At 40.7% G+C, this 22,129-nt stretch overlaps 2 protein-coding genes and 1 long non-coding RNA gene across 7 annotated transcripts in view; 1 reads left to right on the forward strand and 2 right to left on the reverse strand.

The window, feature by feature from the left end:
- DHX9 (DExH-box helicase 9) overlaps window positions 1-2,088 on the reverse strand; it is a 59,018-nt gene extending 56,930 nt beyond the window's left edge. The window contains exon 1 of the mRNA XM_077901995.1: window positions 1,933-2,088. The gene's annotated coding sequence lies outside the window, so the exon portion shown is untranslated. The remainder of the gene's footprint in view (window positions 1-1,932) is intronic.
- On the forward strand, window positions 2,056-21,544 carry LOC144316274 (uncharacterized). 2 transcript variants are annotated; one of them, XR_013382120.1, is made up of 3 exons: window positions 2,056-4,087; window positions 5,579-5,754; window positions 19,502-21,544. It is a non-coding gene; the product is annotated as an uncharacterized LOC144316274 (long non-coding RNA). The 2 variants fall into 2 exon arrangements; XR_013382119.1 differs by lacking the exon at window positions 19,502-21,544 and adding an exon at window positions 9,917-11,244 and having other exon boundaries at window positions 2,060-4,087.
- Window positions 11,721-22,129, reverse strand: part of NPL (N-acetylneuraminate pyruvate lyase) — a 37,100-nt gene continuing 26,691 nt past the window's right edge. For 2 of the 4 annotated variants that reach the window (XM_077902000.1, XM_077901999.1), the window contains exons 9-13: window positions 21,396-21,544; window positions 21,217-21,263; window positions 18,852-18,936; window positions 16,125-16,164; window positions 11,721-12,936 (exon numbers count right to left, since the gene is read on the reverse strand). In XM_077902000.1, the coding sequence (XP_077758126.1) occupies window positions 12,752-12,936; window positions 16,125-16,164; window positions 18,852-18,936; window positions 21,217-21,263; window positions 21,396-21,544 (506 nt within the window). In that variant the 3' untranslated portion in view covers window positions 11,721-12,751. The remainder of the gene's footprint in view (window positions 12,937-16,124; window positions 16,165-18,851; window positions 18,937-21,216; window positions 21,264-21,395; window positions 21,545-22,129) is intronic. The other 2 variants (XM_077902001.1, XM_077902002.1) reach the window with 2 other exon arrangements.

Consider the following 22,129-nt stretch of genomic DNA (forward strand, 5'->3'; position numbering starts at 1 on the left):
GCTAGGGCCACAATCAGGGTCTTGGGATAGAGCCCTGGGTGGGCTCTGAGCTCAACAGGGAGTCTGCTGGAGATTCTCTTTCCCCCTCCCTCTGCTCCTCATTGCACATATGTGCGTGCGTGCTCTCTCTCAAAATAAATAATAAGTATTAAAAAAAAAGGCAAGATATCTAAGACCAAACTTAATCTGGAAAAGATATGCAAAAAAAAAAAAAAAATAGTTTGTGTGTGAGAAGAAACCCTATTACTTCTTCTGTTCAGTGCATTTTGTTAGCACCTAAATCTAACGTCATGAAACTGGACCCTAGTATAAGGTTATTCTGTAGCCACAGGTTAACCTGGGTAAATCCTATTGACCGAAAAGCGGTGGAAAGCTCCCGATGTCCATCTGTAAATTCCACCCCTGAATAATCAACTAAAACAAACAAACAAACAAACAACAAAACAAAACCAAAAAACAAGAACCTCAGGGTGAAGGAGTACCATGAAATATGAAAGACTACACTATCAAATTCCTTCCTTAGGCAGTCTCAACGAACGCCATTATACTCAATTATCAACTATATGCTGATCGTGCCCAAACATATATTGAAATAGTCTTTTCAAAGCTCCAAAATCAAGTATCATCCAACTACGGCGCTCATGTGCAAACGCTAACCTGACATCTCAGTAAAAACAGACGTTTCCTTTCCACACCTGACCCTTCCTCCCCGCAGTCCAAGTGTTTCCACCTCCTGAAATGGCACCGCCAAGTTACCCCCGTCACAAGCTGGGAGTCCTACGCTCCCTTAATAATGCCCTCCACAGCCATCCCTTGGAGGACTCTCCGTTTGCACACCAGTCAGTAAAGCCTTAGGGGATCATCTACATGTAAACGACTTTTCCTAAACCCTTACAATAATTATGCAGATGAGAATACTTATTCTCCCCGTTTAATAAACTGAGACAAAAACAAAACAAAACAAAAAACCCCCACAAAAATCCCCAAATCCTTCGCCCCAGAGAAGACAAGAGCTCTCTCAGCTGGGAGAAGCCAGACTTCCAAGCCGGGCAGGCGGGCTCCTGACCTACACGCCATTCCGCCTCCAAAACCAGCTTTGCACCCCCTGCGCGTCCGTCCGTCCGTCCGTCCGCTGCCACCACTGCCGCACCCCCCGGCCTCCTGCAATCACGCCCTGGATCTAGGTATCTAAATCGCCGTTTTTCACGCTGACCGTCCCGAAACCCATTCTCTTCACCCTCCAAAATACGCTCTAGGTAACAGGGCCTCCTCGCCGTTTCTTCCCCAACTCCCGCTCTCAAGCGCTAACTGATCCCGCATCTCGGAGCTGACGCATCCTCGACCTCATCCGCTCGGGAAGTCCGCTCTCCCCCCGGCCGCCCGGGTGAAACCAGCCTTCTCCCTCGACGACCTTCCATTTTCTCAAGCTTCTGACCGCAGCCTGCAGACGCTGGTGTTGCCGGAGCCTCCTCCCACCGCCGAAACCTCCCCGCGGAAGAGGGAGGGACTGCGCCCCCACGTGCTCACCGCCCCGCCACCGCCCCCGCAGGACAGCGCCCGGTCTTTGTGGCCGAAATGAATGGATGAAGGGCCTCGGGCGTGTGCGGCGTCACGGCGGCCTCGCCAGCCCCGCGATCCCGCCAAGAGCAAGCACGGCGTGCAGGCCGCGGGAGAACGTGGGGCTCGGGGCCGCGGACGAGGGTGTGTGGGGGGGCGGGGGTAACGGGTCCGCCGCACGGGCCCGGGCAGCGGAGGCAGGGGGAGGCAGGGGGAGGCGCGGCGAGCCGCATGCAGCCCGTAATCCGGGAACCCAGCGGGCGCCTCGCCCCTTCCCCCACCCGCCACCGCCGCCCGCGCTTCGCAACAAAGCCCGGCTGCAGGAGCGCGGGGCCCCGCGCCCCACAACGGGTGGCAAAGACGTCTCTACCCTACCGGCGTCCGCCTTCCGGTGTCCGAGAACGCAGCCCTCTCAGAACCCTCCGTGGCCGCGGCCTCCCTCAGAGACGCCCGCTTAACGCACCGCAGCTTGCGCGGAGGCGGCGGAGAAAATGGCTCCGACGGCTGCGCCAGGGGGGCGGGGCCAGCGCGCGTACGCATGCGCAGGGAGCGAGCTCGGGGCCGCGGGCGCCCCGGGGGGGAGGGGCGGGGCCGCGGCTACCGTGCCCGCGCGTGGCGTCCGGTTGCCAAGGAGATCCAGACCCCATTCTTCCCGTGCTGTGCTACCTACCCTAGACTCCCTTGGATAGATATGGAGGGCTGTAAATGATATAGATGTCAAGGACAGATATAGGGCTTAGTTCTTACATTAATTAACATCAATGTTTATTGAAGGGTGTTTTGTTTTGTTTTGTTTTGGTACTAGGCACTATTGGTACTAGGAAATAGCCATAAATAAGACAGATGTGAGATCCTTTTCTCACAGAGCTTGCATTTGGAGATGACTTCTGTGTATGATAGAGTAGCTTTTATCAAACCAATTCTCTTGCCAAAAGCAACTCCAAAATCTGAAGCAAAAAAAAAAAAAGTCAAAACAAGACAGCTATTGGAAGCATTAGAGGCAAGGCAGCTAATATCCTGGGGAAAGGGAAACATGAGAGCTTTTTAAAAAAAATTTTTTTTCACATCGGAGCTTTTGTGTCACTTTTCACTTTGATGCATTTGCTGATTCCTAAGCTGCCTAGGCTAAAAGCTAGGTAGAGCATTCAGGAGCCTCATGGTACTGGAGAGACAAAACCTGGAGTTCACCAAGGCACAGAGCCCAGACTTTCATCTGATACCTCCTGCAGGGGTACATTCTAAAAGCAAGGACAAACTCAGGTGAATGAAAACCAGCCTTGAATCATCTCACTTCCTCGTTGGACCAAAGTGCTCTAGCTTTCTCTTTCTGCCAGAAGAGGAAGACAGAATGACCTATAATTTCTATAATTTTTTTATAGAATCGCCCAAATTCAATAAAAAAAAGTCCCCAGGCAAGCCAGGAGACAAAACAAATGACTGAAAATCAAGAGGAAAAAATAGAACTATGATCATAAATGATTCAGATATTGAAATTATCAGAGACTTTATAAAAATTACAATTAGTATGTTCAAGAGAATAGATGAAAACACTGGAATAAATATGAAGTATCAAATAGAAATTTTATTTTATTTTTTTTAAAGATTTTATTTATTTATTCATGAGAGACACAGAGAGAGAGGCAGAGACACAGGCAGAGGGAGAAGCAGGCTCCATGCACCGGGAGCCCGACGTGGGACTCAATCCCGGGTCTCCAGGATCGCGCTCTGGGACAAAGGCAGGCGCCAAACCTCTGCGCCACCCAGGGATCCCCTCAAATAGAAATTTTAAAAGTGAAAATGGAATCACCAAAATTCCGGACTTAATTAATGGGTTAATAGATTGTATATAGCAGGAAAAAGGATTGGTTAATGGTAAATAAATAGATCAGTAGAAAATATCCAGTTGGACCTTGCAGAGAAAAGCAAATGATAAATACACGAAAGAACCTAAAAGATGAATGGAACATGGTGAAAAGATATAGTATACATCTAATTAAAGTTTCAATAATGGAGGAGAGATGGAATGGAGAAAAAGCAGTATTTGAAGAAGTATTACCTAAAACCAATGAAGACATAAAGCCACAGATTCAATGAAAGCTTGCATTTGAGCAGACAATAAAAAAGAATGCAAATAAAATATTCACTGGAAATAAGTTGCTATGCAGAGAATTAAATGTAATGTTAATGCTGAGATAGAATTTGCCTGGGTGGCTATTTTAAACTGGATGGTTAAAAATATCATCTCTGAAAAGTTAATATTTAAGCCAACATCTGAAAAGCAGACAAGAAGATAACCATGTGAGGATCAGGAGAAAAGAACTGCAGGCTCTTATATTCCCCTGTAAGGAGGAAAAGAGGTAACAAGTCAAGTCAGTTAGGGCTGAATAAAGTTTGAAACAGAACAATGTCTGTGTTCTCAAAGTACCTTGAGCACCATGATCTTCCCAGCTGGGCAGTTCCAAAGATTATCAGTTGAAGAACAAGACATTTCCAAGGGAAACTCTACCACCGGTCAAGGCAACTCTTTACGGTAAACACCTAAGCTCTTAGTAGGAAACGTCTGCAACACAGATAACTGGATATTTGGGAGGAGAGGATGGTGGGGAAATAAATGGCTTTTATTTCTTCATATGATCCAAATTCCTCCCTTGGAAGCAGAGCCGATGGCCACAGTTTTTGCATTTTATTTCATTCCTTCTGATCCATTTTTCGTGAATCCCCTATAAGAAAGTTCTGTGGTTCCCTTGACTGTGGGTCACAAGCATAAGTCTTTCCTGAACTCCCTCAAGGGAAGTGAACTGTTTTGGCAGGTCACCATGCTTTTAGTTATACACAGACTATACTAAAAGAATTCACCCCAAATTTTCATACATAATTAATTCAGTTAATTGTGGTCCCTTTCTTTTAACTGGAGTATTTACATATGTAAAGATGAACAACCCTTGAATGTACAGCCCCTCATGTTTTTGTTTTTTAGCCTGTGTGTACGTACACCAATAGAACTACCACCCAAATACAGATATCAGCCATTCCTATCATCCACTAGGTTATCTTGTGTCCTGTCTCAGAGGAAACTACCATTCTGACTTTTATGATGATAGTTTTGCTTGTTCCTGAACTTCACAAAAGTGGAATCACGTAGTATTGTACTGTTTTGCATCTGGCTTATTTCACTCAACATAATACTTTTGAGATTCATGCGTGCTGTTAAATATAGCCATACTTTTTTTTAAAAAAATTGCTATTAGTACCCCATCTTATTATCCACGATTGGTTTATCCATCCTCCTGATGATGGGGATTTGAGTAATTTCTAGTTTGGGCTAATATGAATAGAGTTGCTATGAACACTTCTGATTAAGTCTTTGGCCTCTCTGCTTTTAATTTTAGTTTTTGTTTGCAAGGGGAGAAATGACAGCCTTTGAATGGTTTGCAGTACTAGAACTCCAACAAGGCAATATTTAATAATTGTATTAAAATGTGGCCCTAGCTCTGTAAACTTTAATTCAACTATTATTAACAATGAAGGAAAAAAAAATAAAAATAAAAAAAACAATGAAGGCTTAGAAATAGTTGAGTTTTCTGATCATGATTTGAAAGAACTTAAAAGACTTTGGGCAGCTTATTAAAGAAGAAATTCAGAGGCTAAAGGAAAAGAAAATGTGGATTGAATGGGCCATTTCCACAAAATCATCTCAAAGTTTAGTTTTCTATTGCTACTTAACAAATTAGTATAGACTTGGTAACTTAACACTTGGTTATTATGTCACATTTCTGTAGGTCACATTCTTGGTAGAACATTAAAAAGACTGTGGTCCTATTTGCTTTAGGAAGAGTAAACAAATTTTATATTGCTAGGTTTGAAGTGTTTTAAGTGGCTGGTCTTGTCCTACATTGGTCTAAGATTGGTCTTTTTGGGCAATAGCATACGGAAAGGGATGGTAGGTCACTCCCGAGATTGCTTTAAAAGACTATGATTTCTGTTTTGGGCTCTGGCACATTCTTTCTTCCTCTCTTTCCAGAGAAAGCAAGCTGAAGCCAACAGCCAGCAAGGCACTGAGGCCTGCTCACTACTATATAAGTGAACCAAGAAGCAGATTCTCCAGCCCCAGTTGAATGTTGAGATGAGTGAAGCTCTGGCCTATAGCTTGACTGGAACTTTGTAAGACACCTTGAGCCAGAACCACCCAGAATCTGTGTGAGTTAATAAATGTTTGTAGTTTTAAGCTGCTAAGTTTGGGGGTGATTTGTTATATGGAATAAATAACAAATGCAACTATCTTCTATATCTAGGTTCTATTCTTCTTTCATTCCTTGCTACCACTTTCTTAGTTAGAGCTTTACCACTGGGTATCAATTGCAATAGACCACCAAATGGTTTACCTGTTTCTTGTCTCTGCTTTCCAGTCTACTCATCACACTGCTTCAAGAGTGACATTTTTAATACAAAGTCATGTCACGTACTTCACCATCTCATATGCACATCTTTTTAGTGATGACTCATTGTTTTCCCTTTTCTCATCCATGCATCTTTGATCTGCTTGTTCCTCTCAAATCACTTAGCAAAAGGCATCGCCTCACTATATAAGTCACTGTTCCAAATAGTCACATGTGGTGGCTCATTCAAGAGCCCACAGATATTTTTCATTTCCTACCCTCTATGGTTAGATGGAAACAGTAAAAACTTCCCAACCCAGGAAACAAATCTGAGACTGGCACTATCATCTGGGCTCCATTAATAATAAATGCAAATTTCTATTGCAGTTCTTGCCTCAGGTTTAGTATCATTTTCTACTTTATTTTGCCAGCTATTAGTTAAAAGATTTAGCAGTGATGTAATGTTTCTCTGTTGTATAAAGAGCCTATACTGAATGCCTTGGATAGCTCTAAAAACTAATACTTCACTGTGTTTATGCTGTGCCAGATAACTATTCTAAGAACTTTATTATTTGGTGTAATCCTCATAAAAACCAGGAGATAGATAATAACATCAAGAGATAGGTATTCTAATTCTGTTATAGATAACTGAAAGACTGAGAAGTTAAATAAAATACTGTAGGTCAGATACATAGTAATCAGTGGAGCCAAGACTTGAACCCACACAGCCTGGATCTGAGCATATATTTATAACCATGAGGCAAATCTGCCTGCCATACAATATGGTATAGTGTTTGTCATTTCATACTATATCGAACCTGACTCTCCACTACATCAGCAGTAGGTCCTTGGGCTTGAATCTTAGGGAGAACACTAGCTAAGAAGTATTGTTAAAAGTAGACATATGGTTTTAGGATTTTCGGTGTGAAATGTAGTCTGGTGTCACCCAGTTAAGATTCATATTCTGGTTCTGCCACAGACCATGTGTGACCATAAGGTATTTAACTTCTTCTTGCTACAGTTACTTCATTTTTAAAATGGGAAGATGCTATGTTGTATCAATTCTAAAATACACTTAACAAGAAAAGTGTTAACTACAGTAACTGATGGCTTAAAAGCCAGGGAGGCTCTGAGCTAACATTAAGTTCAAACCTAATGCTATAGATCCAGAGAGAGATGCTGCTGAGTGGAATTGTGCATGCTCACTACCTGAGCAAACAATACAGACTTGGAGTGAGGACAGGGCCCAAAAGATGCTAAACACAGCAAATACAACATAATAAAACAAAAGTTCAATCATTTATTAAAAGTCGAATAAGCTGAGTGAAGTAAGTCAATCGGAGAAGGACAAACATTATATGTTCTCATTCATTTGGGGAATATAAATAATAGTGAAAGGGAATATAAGGGAAGGGAGAAGAAATGTGTGGGAAATATCAGAAAGGGAGACAGAACGTAAAGACTGCTAACTCTGGGAAACGAACTAGGGGTGGTAGAAGGGGAGGAGGGCGGGGGGTGGGAGTGAATGGGTGACGGGCACTGGGGGTTATTCTGTATGTTAGTAAATTGAACACCAATAAAAATAAATTAAAAAAAAATAAAAGTCGAATAAATAATGGTACTATTAACAGCTTGAGATTTAAAGGACTGATGACTTGTTTAATGTGGTGAATGTCATAGATGAAGTACATAATCCAGATTCCAACAGAAATGATTGTATAGGTTTTGAGGATGAAGAACGTAACATATCTGATAGCTTTAAAATTATTCCCTTCCATGTCATGTAGTTACGGTATTCATGGATGCCAGTTTCTATTAGAATTCATTTTTGTGGCTTGCTGTGCATATTGATCAGTGAACACTTGCTTTTTTTTTTACAAGCAAACATGACATTGGAAATCATTCACATGAGTTATTTTTCTATATCTGTTGTACCAGTTTCTATGGAGCCATTTGTTTATCTACAAGTTTATTCAAGGTCATTGGATTTTGCAACTTGCTTTGTTCTGCTTTTACAATTCTATTTGCTTTCTCTGCCTTTTTTCTATGGGAATCTGTTTAAATTTAGTTAACACTTTGGCTGCTTCTCACTTATGTAGCCACTGAAACATCATATTAACATTTGCTTTAATGGTTCCCATATTAAGGTGTGGGGCTTATTTTCCCATGCATTGGAGCATTTTGTCATCTGCTTATATCAGCTTTCATGGATACTAATATACATCTATAAGATAGTGAGATTTTACATTTTTTCAGTGTTAGTTTCACATATCCAGAATTGTTAATTTCCCATTGGATACTAGTGTATTGTCATTTTGTTATAACAAAATAATATGTTTCCCTCTGCAAACTACTTTAGAAAGACTTTTCTTTCTTTTTTTTTTTAAAGTAAGCTCCAGGGGCAGCCCTGGTGGCGCAGCGGTTTAGCGCCGCCTGCAGCCCGGGGCATGATCCTGGAGACCCTGGATCGAGTCCCACATCGGGCTCCCTGCATGGAGCCTGCTTCTCCCTCTGCCTGTGTCTCTGCCTCTCTCTCCCTCTGTGTCTCTCTCATGAGTGGATAAATAAAACCTTTAAAAAAATAATAATAAAGTAAGCTCCACGCCCAGCATGGAGCCCAGCACTGGGCTTATTATTATTATTTTTTCTTAAGATTTTATTTATTTGTTCATGAGAGACACAGGGAGAGAGAGGTAGAGACACAGGCAGAGGAAGAAGCAGGCTCCATACAGGGAGCCCAACGTGGGACTCGATCCTGGGTCTCCAGGATCACGCCCTGGGCTGAAGGCGGCACTAAACCACTGAGCCATCCAGGCTGCCCCCAGCTTAAACTCACATACCTGAGATCAAGACTTGAACTGAGATAAGAGTTGGACACTTAACTGACTGAGTCACCCAGGTGCCCTTTAAAAAAAAAAACTTTAAATAAAAGTAAATGGGATAAACTCACCTATTAAGAGAAAATGTCTCTTAGATTGGAACACATAGCAAAATATGTTTGCTCTATTTAGAAGAAACATCTACAGTGAAAGATTCCAACTTGAAAAAAGATGGAGATGTTCCAATAAACCTAATGAAAAAATAACAAAAAAATGTTGAATATAATTTTAAAAAATGCATAGCTGTGCTGCCAAGAAAGTAAAGATATACCTTAAAAGTAAACAAAAGTGAAAGGAAAAATGAATCAGAAGAGGCAAAAGAACCCTGATGTAAGTAAGCATCTACCCTGAGGACTGCTGATCCCAGATGGACTTGGGCTTTCTTTCACTGAAAGCTGCCTGGGGCTTAGGAGAAAGGAGACAACGCCTGGAGGCTGCCTAAAGTGCAGACGCTGGGTTGCACTCAGAAGTCAGAATGCTTTACACCTGCAGTGAAAAGTGAACAGAGACAGTAAAACAGAAATAACAATAAAAAACAAACCTAGAGGTTTTAAAAAAGATTTTATTCATTCATTCATGAGAGACAGAGAAAGAGAGGCAGCAAAAGGTAGAGAATACTCAGTGGAAGGATTCAGGAGGGCTGCTCACATTGGGAACTCAAAGCTGACTGAAGTGATTTCCTTAGGGAAAGGAGAAGGACAATACTAACTGGGTCAATGTCCTGGAGAGTCCAGATAGCAACTGCAACCTGCAGACCTCCCAGGCTTGTGAATATTACCTGCAGTCTTAGTAAGAGATGCTTTAGATTGTGCCCATTCCCTCAAGTTCTGAGATTGATCACTTGGTTGCAGTGTAGCCTGAGCATTCCCAGGAATGTGGTATGTTGTCCTGGTGCCAACTCCTCCTACCTGAGACAGGGGATCTTAAGCGGGGCCAACTAGACTTGGACTCTTGATCACTCTGAGACCCTGACATGCTTGCCTGTCAGTGGGAGCCCGCTTCCAGGACCTCAAAGATAACTTGGTTATGTGTGCTTGCTGATGGGTGAGAGGCCCGTCCCTCACATCAAAGGTTGATATTTGAAAATTTCTTCTGTGCCTACAGGACTTCATCCAACATCTGGCTCAAATCTGGGAATTTGGCATTAATGAAGGTCATTCTAGCTGCTGTGCAGAATAAATATTGGAGGTGAACATGATGTCCAAGCACCTAGGTGCACCATCTGGCATACAACTTGAACACTCTGTAATTGGTATATAGACACAGCTTAACAAGTCCTGCTGGATATAGGCTCTATATACATTTTGTGCATTTTGTGGAATCTGTTCCATTATCTTTACTAAGCTAATGTGTGATTAAGATTTAGGAAATTTCTGTAAAGTTTTCCTTCTGGTTGTCTAACTTAAAGTACTAAAAAAGTGTCCTATGTATCAAAAGATTTCTCAAGAGTCACCAAAGGAGTTGGCAGTGAAAACATGATTTGGGTTATTCTGTCCACCAAGTAGCCATTTCTCAGCCCCAGGAACCCAGAGTGCAAGGCAATGCCCCACCTCTACCTTGGGCTTAGCTCTGCCATTTGTACAACTTTGATGCCAAGATTCCTTCTTAGTTTAACTGAAGGAAATTGGGTTGAGTGAACGTGTGATAAAGATAGTGGTTAAACGGATTAGATCCATTCTTTACTCTTCTTACTTTGACAGGCATGTAAGTCCCACTCCATTCTTCCTCACGTGAAAGCCCAAGGGAGCCCAGTTGGATCCTGGTCTTGGACTACAGTCATTATAGGATGTCCCTTACCCCAGCCCAACCTAGCCTTCTCTCAGGCTTCGGATTCCTGACAGAAGGGATTTTATGTACCCTTCATGGATCATAAAAAGGAAATTTCTCTCAAGTTGTAGCAAACAGACTTTCAGGGAAGAATATGCATTACCCACTCCCCATGTACACTAGTGAGATGGCATTTTCCTACATCTGTGAATAAATCCTAAGTAAAACCAGTCCCTGGAATCACTTTGTCCTTCCACCAGCCTCAATGAATTAATCTCAGAATTCTATCTTGAAAAAAACATGGTTAAAAATCCACTTTTAGTGTGCTGAGTGAAGAATTTCATATCATTATTTTAGTTTCAATATTAAAAACTAAATTCAAAGGTAACAGTAAATTTATAATACTCTAAAAGTTTACTTTTGATAAAAGGCATTATTAGTAACTATTGCTGTGTAACACTCATTTCCAAGGAGTTGGATGTTAGAACACACAGAGCTAAACTCAACCCTGGTCATTTTTAAAAAATTCTCTTATTTCTCTTTGTGTTCACAAGATTTCATTAAACATCTTCAAAGCTATCTAAGCACTGACTTCAGAAGAATGAAAACAGAAAAACAGAGTTCTTTACTGGATAGTCAAGATTTATCTTCATTGAAAAAATTAATTTGGCCTTAGTATACTTATGTAAGGATATGATACCTCCTCAACCAAAAATCTCCCTTTTCTTCCTTTTCAAATTAATGGCTATAAAGAAAAGTTTCAGTGAGAGAATATAAGCTCACATAAGTCACTGCAGTTCACTTTCTTACTCTGATGTCTTACTCTTGAAGGAGAAGGAAATAGGAGAAAACGGCACATGTCATTCCTGAGCAAAAAAAAAAAAAAAAAAAAAAAGAGTGAGGAGCCATAAATATAACCCTTAACCAGCTGATCAATTGGCAAGGGTAACTAAATCCACAGATAATTTCAAATTCGCATTTCAAAAAGGTTTCTCTTTTTAAGAGATAAAATATAGAGAGTAAAACTGTTACGAATTTCAATACTTCCCTTTTGCCAATGAGGAGACTCATTAGAGATGAAACAAAAACAAAATCCTAGGTAATTGATAGCCTGGAAAGTAAGGTTTACAATTACCAAGGGTTTACTGACAATACACTTTATTACTGGGAAGCACTCACTCAGGATTTGTTGGAAAGGAGACTAAGCAGCCATACTGAGAAAGAAGAGAGTAAAGAGGATGTGTAGGGAAAGCTAGAGTGAAATCTCTGGGTTCTCCCCAAATCTTTCTTCACTGAAGAAATGTGCTGGAAGTGTGATCAGGAAATAATAGTAGCCCCCGGGCTTACCATTGAAGGGACGTTGGCCTTCACTTAGAATAATTCAGGGCACTATGGGGGAGATACTTTCTTCCCAATGGGGAAAGGGAAAGTGTGTGGTGCCCAGGAGAGCTCTTTGGTTCTTTGAGACTTTGAGCTTTTAGAAATCCCCTGTATAGCAAGAGGTGAAACTTGCGTTCATCCTTGGGGAGAACCTTTTCTTTGTTTCATGGAAACTTACTCTAAATGGGCCCTTTAGTAAAAACTAAAGCAAGTCTTCACCCAACCTAGTGTTTTGGGGGGAAACTGAGACATCACAGTTAATCTGAATTAACTAGAATTCTATTCTAGAATTAGACTGAACAGTGAAGTGAGTTGGGGTGTTAATAGTTGTGTAGAGTTGAGTCACGTTGTAATTTGGCATTAAAGTGTACCTGCCTAAACTCAGAGTTGTCCTAGAGCCCAAATGAATATTTATTAAAATGAAAGTACATTATAATGGTTTAAAATTAGAGAATTTTAAAATAGGATTAAGAATCAGAAATCAAAATAATGAAAGCTCCTAAAGGCAGATAGAATGAATCATTATAATTTTCCTCTTGATTCCATTTCATCCATATAAGTAGAAATTTCTCCACAAAAACTTTGTGAAATATCAAATGACTCAGAGCTCATGACTCCTTTTCCAGTTTTTGCCCCTTCACAAAATAAAACATTTTTAGGATCACAGAAGATACTTAAACACTTGTTGATTGAGGTGAGATTTCGTTTGCTAGAAAAGAGTTTAGTTTACCTAAGTCTCTGAGAAATGAATGCACTATTCAAGGTACACACTCTGATTTGATGAGAGAGGCACTAGCTACAGGATTCAAAGTTTCCATCCTTTAAATCAGTGGAAAGAAGGAAATCCAGGCTCTTCAGCTTCGCTTTTGCATTATCAATAAACTCCCTGGAGGCTTTCTGCAGTGGAGGCCGGGGTGGGCCCATTGGAATTCCAGAGACCAGAGTCATGATGGCTTTGGTCTGCGACACTCCAAAACCTAGATGGGAAAACAAGGAAATATGACCAGGAGCATCCACTTTACCACAAACATTCCAAAGAAGAAATCGTATTCTTACAGTGACTTCTACAATAGGATAAGGTGGAAGAGAGGGGAACATTTTTTATCACTATGGCAGACTGAGCAGACATAGGAAATCCCTCTTTCTGCCTTGAACATATAGAACAAGTAGAGAGTTTTTCAACAAATTGACAAGCTGCAAAACAAAAGAAAGGAAGACTCAATGTCAACCTCAAAAGCAAGAAAGAGGGACCAATGGTATCAGGAATAAAGAGGTCGGTGTGGTGAGTTGCTGAAGCCAAGTGGTACATGAGCATAATCTGATTCAGGGATATACTGCATGGATCACATGACACAGGACTTCATTGCTAAGAGAGAATTTAGTTTAATCACATCTAAGAAGTCTCTGAGAATGGCATTATTTAAGATGCTGCTATTTAAGAGCTGGCGTTATAAAGCTGGGGCAGGAATGCTAGATGAAGCCTTGGGTCTGTGCATAGCAGGGGGCTGAAACTAAACTCCCTGTGCAAAACTGGTAGCCAGCCTTCTATAAAAGGCAGTAGAAGAAAACCTGGCCTGCTGGCCTGGGGACAGAGGCAAGGAAGCTTGACTTTTGCCAGGTTGTGGATGGAAAAAGATCATATGAAAGGAATCAATCCCAAGCCTGTGCCACATATGAATGCTGAAACCATATTTGCATTAGACCCTTGGTGTAAAAACCAGACTAAGAAATTAACCTAAAAACTGGTTAGAATTGGTGAAATTATAGTGTCCAACAGAGGCAAATGTAAAACCACTTGTTAGGACCCCTTATAACCCAGAGCACAATGGATTCTCCAGAAAACAACAGTCTCTGAAAACAAGTTCAGAGTTAAAAATTACAAAACACATGAGAAAAAGAAGCTGCACAAGAGCTAGCAAATGCACAACTGACAAATCCCACATCCTGAGATTAGAGGATACCAAATTCTGAAAGAGGCCTCACAGAGATAAAAGAACTGGACTAGAAGCCATAGGCTAAGAGAAGAGCATATATATAAAGAACAAGAAGAATGGGATACCTAGGTAGCTCAGCGGTTGAGTGTCTGTCTTTGGCCCTGGGCGTGATCCCAGGATCCGGGATCAAGTTCTGCATCGGGCTCCTCGCAGGGAACCTGCTTCTCCCTTAGCCTGTGCCTCTGCCTCTCTCTCTTGCTGTCTCTCATGAATAAATAAATAAATGATCTTAAAAAAAAAGATCTGGGAAAAAGCAAACAAAAATACTAGGAATGAAAAATATATATTCAGTGAAATGAAATAGTAGAAAAGAGAGCTGAAGGGATGCCCGGGTGGCTCAGTGGTTGAGACACCTGGATGGCTCAGTGGTTGAGCATCTGCCTTTGGCTCAGAGTGTGATCCCAGGGTCCTGGGTTTGAGTACCAAGTCGGGCTCCCTATAGGGAACCTGTTTCTCCCTCTGCCTATGTCTCTGCTTTTCTGTGTCTCTAATGAATAAATAAATAAAATGTAAAAAGAAAAAAAACAGAGCTGAAGATAGAATTAGGGATTTTGAAGGTAGATCTAAAGAAACAACACAGCACAGAAAGAAAGGTACTTGTTTTTTAACTGGCTATGGCTTTTGAGCCCAAGGTAATGAGAAGTAACTTTCTTTTGCTAAGCTAACTAATCATAACAACTGAGCATCTGGAAGAAAAATAGCATGACCAAAGATACAGAGAATAGTTTGATGAATGCAAAATGGCCGTCCCAGGCTTCTTACAAATGGCAGAACAGGGAGCTACTCTCATAACAAGACTACGAGTTTATTAAGTCTCTCCTTGCCTAAATCATGAATGCTCCAACCCGCCAGGGAAGTTTGAAATGATTTCTTTAAAGATATGCTCTTTTAAACCATAAAAATTATCTTCATGAGTCCATTTTTTTCTATCTATCTATCTATCTATCTAGGCAGAGAGAGAGAGAATATCCAGAGCAGACTCCAGGCCCAGCACAGAGCTTGATCTCATGACCCTGAGATCATGACCTAAGCTGAAATCAAGTTGGATGCTTAACCTACTGAGTCAATCAGGTGCCCTGAGTCAGTCCACTTTTAAAATGCAAATATTCTGGCAAGAGAGTAAATACTTTCAGCTACTATCTCAGAGCTGTAGTTGGCAAAAATGTTGCAGTATCATACTGGTATACAGAATGATCTTATATATACACAGGTACAAGTGTAGTTCTAATTTTAATAGTTCAATATTTATTTAAATGCACCTTAGGAACATGCATAGCTGTCACGCCAAACCACAGTTTTGTGAAAAGCATTGCTTAGAACAAGGGAATAATAATAGGTAAGTTAATTGTACTTATGGCACATAAATATGACAAAAATCATGAAAGTGAAAAGCAAATGGGAAACACTGTCTCTGAAGGATTAAGGGAGCTAGCGGAGAGCTTCTTCCCTCCTGCAAGAAGGAGGGACATACCACATAATAGGTGCTTAGGGCTCGGCAGGAGTTGCCAGGACAAGACAGGCTCTGATGGGGAGGTGGGAGGTCTGCCAAGAATAAACCTAAAACTTTTTCTGGACTCGACCCAGGTTCTCAGGAAGGGTCAGTCTCCTCAGGAATGGGGTGAATGGTGGCATCTGTCATTTGTGATGGGGTAATATTTAGGAGACCCTGAGAAGGTTTCTCTATGCAAATTCACTGTATTTCCCTCAACTTTTACTTTGTCATATTATCTAAACCTCCATCCACTTGAGCTTACTTATGTTAATAAACTCTTTTTACGTTGCAAATACTCTTGGGGGAGCTGTCAGTCATTCACAATTTAGTAAGATCTATATTCAGACTGCCTTCCTCCAAGTACTCAGGCTGCAATCAGCCAGTGTGCTAGAACTCTAATGAGTAGAGGCAAGTAGCAGGAAGGAGTGCTCAGAAGGATCAAAAGATGGGATGCAGAGTGGGGAGACCAACAAAGTGCTAAGATGGGGGAACGAGATTTGTTGAAGGGTGCCAGAGACCTGCTAACTAGTTTCCATTTTATAGGGTGGGCCCTGAAGCTAGTATGGAAATAAAATTCTGCTTGCAACAGAACATTAAAAGGTGTCCTCACTGAACCCTCAAAGAAAGTGATAGTGTTCCATTTCCTTTATCCTATTAGCAAACAAAGCAGGAAACTTACCTAGTTTGAGCACAAAGTTGATAAATCTCTGAATACAAAACTGGAAAGGAAAAACAAATCTACAGTCAGCATCACTAAGCTGTGATAACAATTAAAGAATTTTGGAGGTCAAAGGACAGAAACCCCAAACTAAAAGGCCCATACACCTTAGTTTTCTGAAGCCTTGTCAGAGTGGACAAAAACAGCCAAGTGAGGATGGTTGAAAATCAGCCAGGATACGGTAAGATTTTTTCATACATGTAAGTTTTATAAGAAGAGTCCATGCAGAAAAGCAGCACCAAAGATAGAATTGAACAATAGACTTAAGATGGCGGTAGGCATCCTTTATCCATCTAGCTGATCTTTATCCATCTAAACTTATCAGTTAGTGTGATTGTTTTTAAAGTGAGGTACACTAGCTTCTGGGGTACTCTCTAAGATAGTTAAGGGGCACTCTGCCAAGGCTAAGATTTATGGGAATAAATAATTTCTGGATCCTCCACTTTCATAAGTGCTATTTTCTAAAACTGATGAGACTATGAATTTGCATGGAGATGCAGGTTGTCATTTTAGATTTCTCTTTCATAAGTGCTTCTTATCCCACTTTTGAAGGAAATAAAGACATATCTTCTATATCACTGCCTTGGGACACCCCTGGGAACCAAATAAAGGAGCAGATCAAAATATTGGTATTGGCATCGACAAAATGACAAAGCAATTCCTCTAATTAACAGGGAGAGTCCTTTAAAAAATCATAGGGCTTTCAACTTTTTGCTTTCAATGTTGCTATTCAGGTTGTCAGCTGAAAATCACTAAAGCATTCTGTGATTTTTAACACAACCCAAAAAACTGTGCAAAGAATTGAGTGACATTGTGATGACAAAATTTCTTTCATTCTTACTACTGATTTACAAGAACAGGGTTTCATAGCACTTATTTCTCTAAAAACAAAAAAACAAATAGTATCGATGCTGAAATTTAACTTATCCTAGCATTATGTAATACTCATCCATGATTTCGTGAACTAATTCATAAAAGACAGACTCTCATCCATTTAAGAGATGCATTTTCAATAATACTTTTACGTTGTTTTAATCAATTAGTTTAGAAACAAAAAATTCAGTGAAGAATGAAATTTTAATACCCAGAGCCTTACAAACATCTATGTATATGTTCTTTTCTCCCTCATACACAAACTGTAATACATTACATTCACAACTCTGTAGTCTGCTGCTTTTGTACACTTAATATATCATGGAATCCTTTCAGATCTATACACAGAAAATGATCTCATCCTTTTACAGGCTGCATGTAATTCCATTGCATAACTGAAACATAATGTTTTTAACTATTTCCTTATGGATGGATATTTGGGTTGTTTCAGTCTTTTGCTATTATAAACAATGTAGTATGGAATATCACTTATATGTGTCATTTCACTTATGTAAATATAACAGATGGCATTTAAGCCCATGAGAATGAATAAATTCTGCCCTTTTTGCTTGTCTGCTTCTTCACTAGACCGCAAATTTCTTTATAGCAAGAGACCAGCTTTCCTTAAGTTATGCACTTGACTCAGCCCTTAGCATATGAATAAAGGAGTCAGTGAGACCCACTCACACTAGCCTTCTGTAAGAAAAGACAAAGAATGTGGTAAACTACATTCTTTACCAATACCATTTTGAGTGGGATGACTTATTTGAGTGGGACTAATGGGGTAAAAAGAAATGGAAACTGAGCCAGACATTAAAAGAAACTACTAAACAGAAGGGCTCCCTGTCATTCAACTCAGAACAGGTTAGAATTTTCAGAAATAATTTTCTTTGGGAGACTAACTTATTGGGACTGAGCACCCATTCTTTTTTGTTTGTTTGTTTGTTTTTGTTTGTTTTCTGAGCACCTGTTCTGATCTTGCTTATGCCTTTCACTCCTACTTACTTTCTTGGGATACTCCAGTTACTTTTACTATCTTGAAAATCCCTGCACCTCTCGGCCTCCGAAAAGTCCTTCTCTTCTGCCCCTGCTGTTTCCTTCCACCTCATTCCACTTACCTCAAGTACACATATTACCCAGCTGCGAGACTGGTTCTGCCCTTCATGAGGCTCTTCATTCCCTGGACATCTAGCCTGCCTTCCGTGTAACATCAACAGCAGCCATCATTTCCCCTGGGGTCTTCCCTGTCATCCATCAGCTACTGCTGCTTTTGTCTTCCTGTTTCAAAGCCAGCATCTGCTTTAAGATCACTCATTTGGCTCTTGTTTCTGCCCAGTAGATGCTCCCAGTTCTCAGCACATGGTAGGTGAAGATGACTGACCTGCTCTGACTTTGGATTAAGTCTCCCCATTTTGGGTTACCAGCTTCACAGCTTTTTCATATCCTCTGGAGATTGGGGTGTGAAGTCCTCAAGGGGATGCATTATGGTCATTTCCCCAAAAATCTATCACTATTGTTTTATTGTCACAAAAATACTTTGAACATAGAATACAAATAAGATCATTTCCAGGAGGGACAGAGAAGGTCATTCCCGTACGGGGCCTGTCCTGATTAGACACATAGGCAACACAGACAATGGGGATAGGTTTGGCTTTAAATAAGAGCCAGTAAGAAGCCGAAGGAAAGTAAAGACAGATGCAGGTAAGCAATTTTAATGAGGGCAGGTGTGGCAGGAGTGCACATGAGAGAGAATAAGAATTATCCAGTGGGGGAAAAAAGTGGCTGTGATTTATATGATGGGAAAAACAAGTTAACCTGATGGTTCAGGGCTGAAGAGAAGTCCTTTTGTTCAAAAGCCTCCAACATCTGGTTTGTCTTTTTTCCCAGGTAGTTATAGGTACTGGAAAGAAAACAGTACATACTGCAGGATCAGTAACTCAGCAGAGAGGTCTAGATCTTTAAATCCCTTTGATGTTTAAAAGGGAAAAAATACACCAGGCCTTCCAAAAGTATTTTTTTGGCCCTAATCTATTAGAGATCAAGTGTCTTCAGTTCTGAGTTGTCCAGCAACAGTAAGCAGTGCCTAGAGGAGGCACAGAGTACCAGAGGGGATAAAGGGAAAGGAAGGAAAGTGGGAAAAGGATAATATTAGAATAAAGGGAAAAAAGCTAGAGGTGGAGGTGTGTTTGGTAGCCAAACGCCTGCCCGAGGGCACAGGCACAGGCACAAATATAGATTCGAACTATTGGGTAAAATATAGTATCTGAGGTGAGGCCTAAAAGCCTTATGCTGAGGAACTGGGTGAATGGGGCAAGCCCCAGCAGATTATCTGAATTCTCTGCCAATTTATACATTACCTGTAATTTATATGCTTATATATTTTACATATTACCTATCAATTACTTTCTAATAATAATAAGGATCATAATAAAATGAGAGATCATTTCTGGTCTATTCTGTTCTAGGTGCTTGACATAAATCATGTCTCGTCCTCTCACAGCCCTGGCTTCTGTTTCATTGTGAGGAAACTATGACTTAAAGAAGGCTATACAGTTGTGGCAAAGGCTTTTATCACATCACGCCGCTATCTACTACAATTCAGCAAAAATGAAAGTGAGAATAAGTTATTTGATCTGATAAAATGTGGACTTAAAAAAAAACCCTCCAACTTTACTAGTAAAGACAGGTACCTCAGACTAATCACAGAATTCTTAGAAAAACCATCAAGGTAGACATTTATAGAAATTCTTAACAAGGATGTTTCCCCAGTTTCTAGCAGCTTCTCATATAGCCAGTTTCCAAAAAATATATTTGATGTACCAAGAACAGAGTGTTGTTGGTATTTCACATATGGAGACCCTAGAGTGAACAGTAAGGGATTCCAAGAATATGATGTTCACATTATCTTCTGGTAATAAAGTAAGGAAAAATAAAATATAATAGCTGAGATAAGTCACTTAAAGATGTGAAACACTCCTAAGTCACAATATATTTGAGGAGCTTCAGAATAGTAAAATTCAAATTTCAGGGCTCTCAGGCATATTAAATTAGAGAAGTATAATTATAATGAAGAAGAAATAAAGTCTAATGAAATGTACTTCGCTTACAGATTATGTGGACAAAATTAAAATGCCTAGTATGGAGGCCAAAAAACAAAAGTCATCTTTGGGGACAAAACTAGTAAGAATTTCATGGTCAGTAGACCTAGGCATTCAGGTTCCCTTGGTAGAAATGTCCTTGTGGTGACAATGTATGTTGCAGGCCAGTCTGGCTTGGTGAATAAGCCATTGAGATTATACACCTAACTTATTCTTCATCAAAGCTATGCTCACCAAGACATGTTATCACTACTACTTTGCTTCTCCTACACTTTTCCTATAGGGAGGAAATGCACTTTCAGTTAATATGAATATTTCAATCAATCATTTGCAGGCACATTTCTAATGAATTAAGTTAACATGTGCAGTGGAGATGCTAATCGAATTCCCTGCCTTCCCTAAGCCTCTGCTGAGTAGGCATCAGGCCACAGAATTCTACTTCTCTGGCTGCAGCTGATTGGACTCAGATATGAACAGGGAGTGTTAGCCAGTAATATCCTGAGATGCCACGACTGGGCAGCCACGATTGGCCATGTGCACACTGAAGCATAGAAAATACACAAGGAGAGCAAGAGAGGGAAATAAAGAGGTGTGCAAAGAGATGCAGGGGTAGAATCTCCAGAGGACCATAGACGGAGAGCCATCTGCCATGGCTGTTGACAGCTTTGCTGTCCTGGGTTCTCATTTTCTCTGAGGCTTGGCTGCATTTCCTCCTCTTGAGTTTTATGTAATTTCCCAGTAGTTTATAATAATGTATCTTCTTCCACATTAGCTACTTTCAATGGGTTTCTGTTGTTAGCAACCAAGTAATTTCTGCCAAATTCTGTGCATGCTCTTAGCTCCTGGGCCTTACCTCTAATTGCAACAGATGCTTCTAATATAATAACAATGACTGAGTTGCTAACAAACTGCTAAGCCATACTTAATTCCTTTTTACTGAAAGACTAGGGGAAGGAAAGGCCATTTTTTGTTAGACATGGTGTCCATACAAGAAGTACAACCACATAGGCGGCAATGCCTCCATGGTGGGGGTGGGGGTAACTTTCCATTTATAACTGTTGGGAAAAATGAGTTAGGCTTACCTGCCCACTGCTCCGGTGGCTCCCATCACCAGGGCACTCAATAGTTGCTAATCAAAAACAGACACAGAGTATTCACTTTTATGAAAAAGAGTAAGAGACAAGATGCTGCTATATAAACAGCTTTACAAATTGTTCTGGAGGGCAACTAACTGGCTGGGATAGGCCAGTGGGTGACTTACCTCATCCACCCCAAAAAGGAAAGCAAACTGTCGCTGGCGATTCTGATCAACACACTGCCCGAAGTCTAAGAGATCTGTGTCACTGAACTTCAGCCCTTGGAAGGTGGGGATCTTATCCTGAATCCCATCCAACAACTCCTCGGCACGAACTGCTCAAAACAGTAAATACCTCACTAATGTGCACACATCCAGAAAATGTCAAATCCCATCTTGTAGCACCCCTCACATTTGCACTGAGTGCCAGGGGCTATTCTTTAATGGACATCACTGACCCTCACCTAGTAGTTCCTATATATTTATCAGATTTCAGCCCCAAGGTTTCCATTTCTCAAAGACAACATATGAATGTTTCCAAAGCACAACTTCTACTTTTTTTTCTTTTAAGGAAGTAGGAAGGAATAAAATCTAAAAAATACTCTTTGTGTCTCTCTCATAAGTAATAAAAATAATAATCCCCTAATAAGTTTCCTCTAATTAACAATCTCCTTCCTGGAGAAGCATAGTAACCATAAAAGAAAAGCCCAAAAGAAAAGTGAGGAAAGATCAGAGTAACTTCCTGTGTGCCAGACACTGAGAATACAATAGAGTACAAGGTAGACACAGTCGATGTCCTTGCAGGGCTAATAGGCTTGTGTCTTCTCATATAAGAAGTGGATGTATGTGTGATAGACAAAAGGTGTCTGCTAGAAAGGCATCTTTCATTATAAGTTAGTGTCAATGATAAAAGTGACTTA

This window comes from Canis aureus, chromosome 6, assembly GCF_053574225.1.
Source record: "Canis aureus isolate CA01 chromosome 6, VMU_Caureus_v.1.0, whole genome shotgun sequence".
Classification (NCBI taxonomy): domain Eukaryota; kingdom Metazoa; phylum Chordata; class Mammalia; order Carnivora; family Canidae; genus Canis; species Canis aureus.